Source organism: Bison bison, unplaced genomic scaffold (genome assembly GCF_000754665.1).
Source record: "Bison bison bison isolate TAMUID 2011002044 unplaced genomic scaffold, Bison_UMD1.0 scf7180017864217, whole genome shotgun sequence".
Lineage (NCBI taxonomy): Eukaryota > Metazoa > Chordata > Mammalia > Artiodactyla > Bovidae > Bison > Bison bison.
Genome location: NW_011494789.1, coordinates 4,415,059 through 4,419,232, shown reverse-complemented (window position 1 = coordinate 4,419,232; position 4,174 = coordinate 4,415,059). Strand labels below are relative to the sequence as shown.

At 56.3% G+C, this 4,174-nt stretch overlaps 1 protein-coding gene across 1 annotated transcript in view; it reads right to left on the bottom strand.

Moving 5' to 3' along the window:
* Nucleotides 1-3,267: 3,267 nt before the first annotated feature.
* Nucleotides 3,268-4,174, bottom strand: part of SORBS3 (sorbin and SH3 domain containing 3) — a 30,245-nt gene continuing 29,338 nt past the window's right edge. The window contains exon 21 of the mRNA XM_010845478.1: nt 3,268-4,102. Within this exon, the coding sequence (XP_010843780.1) occupies nt 4,041-4,102 (62 nt within the window). The 3' untranslated portion in view covers nt 3,268-4,040. The remainder of the gene's footprint in view (nt 4,103-4,174) is intronic.

Genomic DNA, 4,174 nt, shown 5'->3' with positions numbered 1-4,174 from the left:
CCCCCGAAACTCGCCCTCCTTCCAAGGGACGGGGGCGGGGACGAGGTGGGGGAAGGCCGGCTGGGTCTGTCTGCGGTCCGCCTGCCCGGCTCCTCCGCCCACTCCAGGCTCAGACGCTGGCGCAGATGCAGCCCTGACACCCACAGATCCCAACCCGGGGGCCGCGCCTCCGCCTCCTTGCCCGGCCAGCGCGCTGGAGGGGCGGTGACTACCGACTGCTGCGGTGCTTTGGCTGCGCAGAGCTTCTCAGCCTGAGATGCACCGCCAGCCTGCTCCACTCAGGGCGACGTTCCAGGCCAAGTAGGAGATGAAGAGGGACTCCAGCTGGAGATGATCGACCCCCCTCCGGGATTACACACATCCCTCGATCTTGTGCGCTGATGCCCGTTCCATTCCTGACTGCCTCCCTCTCAGCCTCTGGGTCGCCCCTGCCCGGGGCCTGCCACTCCCAATAACCACTACTGGCCCACGCTCCCCTGTGCCCCCAGCCCTCTGCCAGCCACCTGGGTCCCTGGCTCTAGGGATCAGGAGAGGACAGTCAAGGAGGACACCCCAGGTGTCATCAGCTCAGAACCATCCAGCAAATGGTTCCCTGTGGAGCCAAACCAGGCAAACCTCACCCTGGGAAACCTCAGGACCCACCAGAGCCAGCTCTCCTATCTCCCGCAGGTCTCCACTTTACTCTGGGGGCTCAGCAGTAAGCAATCTTCCAGCAATGCAGGAGACCCCGGTTCGATCCCTGGGTCTGGAAGATCCCCTGGAAAAGGGAAAGAATACTGAAAGAATACTTCAGTATTCTTGCCTGGAGAATCCCATGGACAGAGGGCCCTGGGGGGCTACCGTCCATGGAGTTGCAAAGAGTCGGACATGACTGAGACTAACACTGTCAGGCCGGCCTGTTTGCAGCACAGCACACCTGTAGGCACAGCTGTAACTTGCCTGTGTCAGGTGTGAGTCATTCCCTCTGAGTTCCCTCTGCAAGGTGTCCCCTCACTTCCCCTCCCACCTGCCTATGCCCTCCCTGAACCAGCCTGCCTCTAGCGCAGCTACCTGCCCATCCCGGCCTCCCACAGCTCTGGGTGTGTGTTAGCCGCTCTCACACTAACAAATCCCAGTCTTCCCCATCTTTGCCTGATGCATCTGTCCTGCCTCCCAACTAGGCTGGAAGCCCCTGAGGGAGCTGAAGCTGTGGGTAGGACAGGTGCTGCCTGGGGCGGGGCTCACCCGCAGACCTAACCGCAAATGCCAGATCTGCTCTACCTAGCTCTGTGACCTCGAGCAAGTTCCTCGGCCCCTCCCAGCCTCAGTTTCCTCTGCATCAGCTGGGATGGTACACAGACTACCCTCCTGTTGTACACACTCCCCTCCTCATAAAGTTGCCCGTTCCTTGGAGGGCTGGGTGGATTTTGTTTGCCTTGTTGCTCCATTCCTGGGTCTAGCACCATGCCTGGCCCCCTCAGCAGCTGCTCCAAGAAATTTTATAAAAGGGATATTATTTGAATGATCTAATGGATTAATTTCCCTCTCCTTCCCACCCACTCCCATCCTGCCAGTTTGTAACAGGGACTTGGTTTTGTACATCTTTCGGCTCAGATTTTGCCTTGGATAGACTCTAGAGAGATCTGCAGGTTCATCAGCAGGATTTCTGCTCTGTGATTTACAATCATGAAACTCACAACAAAGAGAAAGTCAGCCGACCCTGGGGCACGTCCCCATGGAACAGAAGGTGGACTGTTCTGCCCTTAGCCACTCTGGTCCTCTGGGCAAGTCACTCACCTCACTGCGATAAGCACCCTAGTGACTTAAGGTCCTTCCTGGCTCTGACCCTCCCCCCAGCCAGGTCACCCCTCCTGCCTTGTGCCAAGTCAAGGCAGAGAAAGAATCATGTACAGGCAGGGCGTAGGGTTAATTTGCTGCAGAGGCTCCAGGGCCCCACCAAGGAGAGGGTGTGGATTTGGTATCTGCCTTAAGGAAAGGAAGTCTCGGCCCTGAGATCTTTTCCTTTCTGAGGGCATCAGGCAACTCAAAGGAGATGGGATGGGTGATCAAGAACAGGCTAGCAGGTTCATGGAGAAGGGTCACTTCCACGGCATGGGCTGGGTCTGCCACCCTATCAGCAGACCATGGCGAGGACTGGGGAGGACGGAGGACTGAAAGCATGTCTCATTCTTCAGGCTGCTGTTTAACCAACACTGGAGCCCAGGCCACACCCAGGCTCAAGGAACCTGCCAGGGACCGGCCACAGCCCCATCATTCACAGACCTCTCCCACCTGTCTTGACAGAATTAGGAACCATCACCTCTTCCCACCCACCTTGGGTGGGGGTGCCCTAAGTGACAGGCCCAGATGACATGATTGCCAGGAAGAATGTGAGAGAGGCCCAGCCCAGGCCCGCCTCAGGGACCTCATGCATGACCTTCCTTCTCCAGGGCCTCTGGACAAGAACTGCCCGGGCATTTGGTAGGCTGTGCAGAGAGGCAGCAACAATCATCAGACCTGACTTCAGCATTTTATTATGATGTGACCCAGACAACTTAATTTCTCTGCCTCAGTCTCTCCTGCTGTAAAACAGACCTATAACCTGCCAGTTGGGATGCTTACATCAAACATGTGGGTAGCACCTTACACTTGGCTCATCTCTCAGCAGTGGCCAAGGAATGGAGCTTTCCTTCCTAATGAGAGCAGCCAGGCCCAGACTGTGCCCCCTCAGACACCGCCAGGCCCCAGGACTTTGTCCTCGGGCCAGAAGATTGGCCTTGGCTAGCTGTGCTCCACCACTCCCAGCTTCCTGCCATCGATTGCTCAAAAACCCAAGCCCAAAAAAGAAAGTAAACAAACACACGAGAGCCCAGAGAAAGAAAACATGAGGAGCAGAGCAAACAGAAATGTCTAGTTCAGCAACCCCATGGCAGCTCCAGGATCAAACTGCTGCAAATGAGGCCACCTTCCGCTCCCATCTCTGGTTTCTCCCCACAATCAGGTATTGCCCTGGTCCCTGTGATGTTAGTTCTCTCAGCACAGCTTGCCAGATCCTCCAGGCTGGCCAATCCTTCCTGAGACCTGAGATCTTTAGAGATAATGATGGTGCTTTTCCAGCCTTCCCTTTCACACACACACACACACACACACACACACACACACACACACACACTCACTCATTCACATCCCACTTGATTCCCAGATCAGCCTACGGCAGAAAGAATTCCCATAATCCTAAGAGGGAGGAGCCCTCACCATAACCCAAAGAAAAAGGACAGGAAGGCAAGGTCCCTGGTACCCAGATTTATTTTACATTCTCTGCTTCCAGGGGGGACTTGAGGGCTGCTGGGCTGGCAGGAGGACAGCACATACCCGTTTCCCTGGAATACATCTGGGACAGGCCAGTCCTTGGAAGCCCCGCTCTTCCTGGGCACCAAGGCAGCCGGAATGATGAGCACGGCCCAGGCACAGGGTTTGGCAGCCTTTGGGAAGAGGGAGCCTTCAGGCAAGACCTCTTGCCAGGCAGCAAATACTAAGAGTCGTGTCCATCCCCCACCACACTCCCAGGCCCAGCTGGAGGCAGGGAGGCAGAGAGGATGGCAAGCAAGCTGCAGTGACAAGGGAGAAAGCCCTCCAGGCACAGGCGGCCTTTGGTCTCTATTAGGTTAGGAAGCTGGTTCTTGTTAGAGGAACCCCATGGGGGTAAAGCTGGGAGCCGGTCCCTGTTAAAAGGAAACGCCATAGTGGGGTGGGGGACTCAGGGGTCTGGTCTCAATAAGGCCTGAAACAGTCTCCACTTCAAAGCAGACCTCTATATTTGGGGAGTGGGGAAGGGGAGGAAATAAAAGGGCTATTAGAGGAATGCTTGTGAGTCGTGGGTGGGAATCAGTCCAGGGGGCTTCAAGGGAGGTTCTGTAGGAAAGACTGCTGGGCTTGTCTACAGATGCCAGCAGCTCAGGTCCTGGGGGAGGGGTATGTGTAGGGGGCGTCCTCTCTCCTTCCCATAAGTGCTCTGTTCCCCACCCCATCCTGGGTGGGCTCTGAGTTGCCACGGAGACCACTCACACCGGGGCTACATAATTTCCAGGGAATGTCCCAAATTTCTGGGTCCTCCTGGAGACACCTGAAAGAGGAAAGACAGAAAGAACATTCCCCACTTTTAAAAACAGGAATGGGGTGAGCTGGGGGCGGTGGG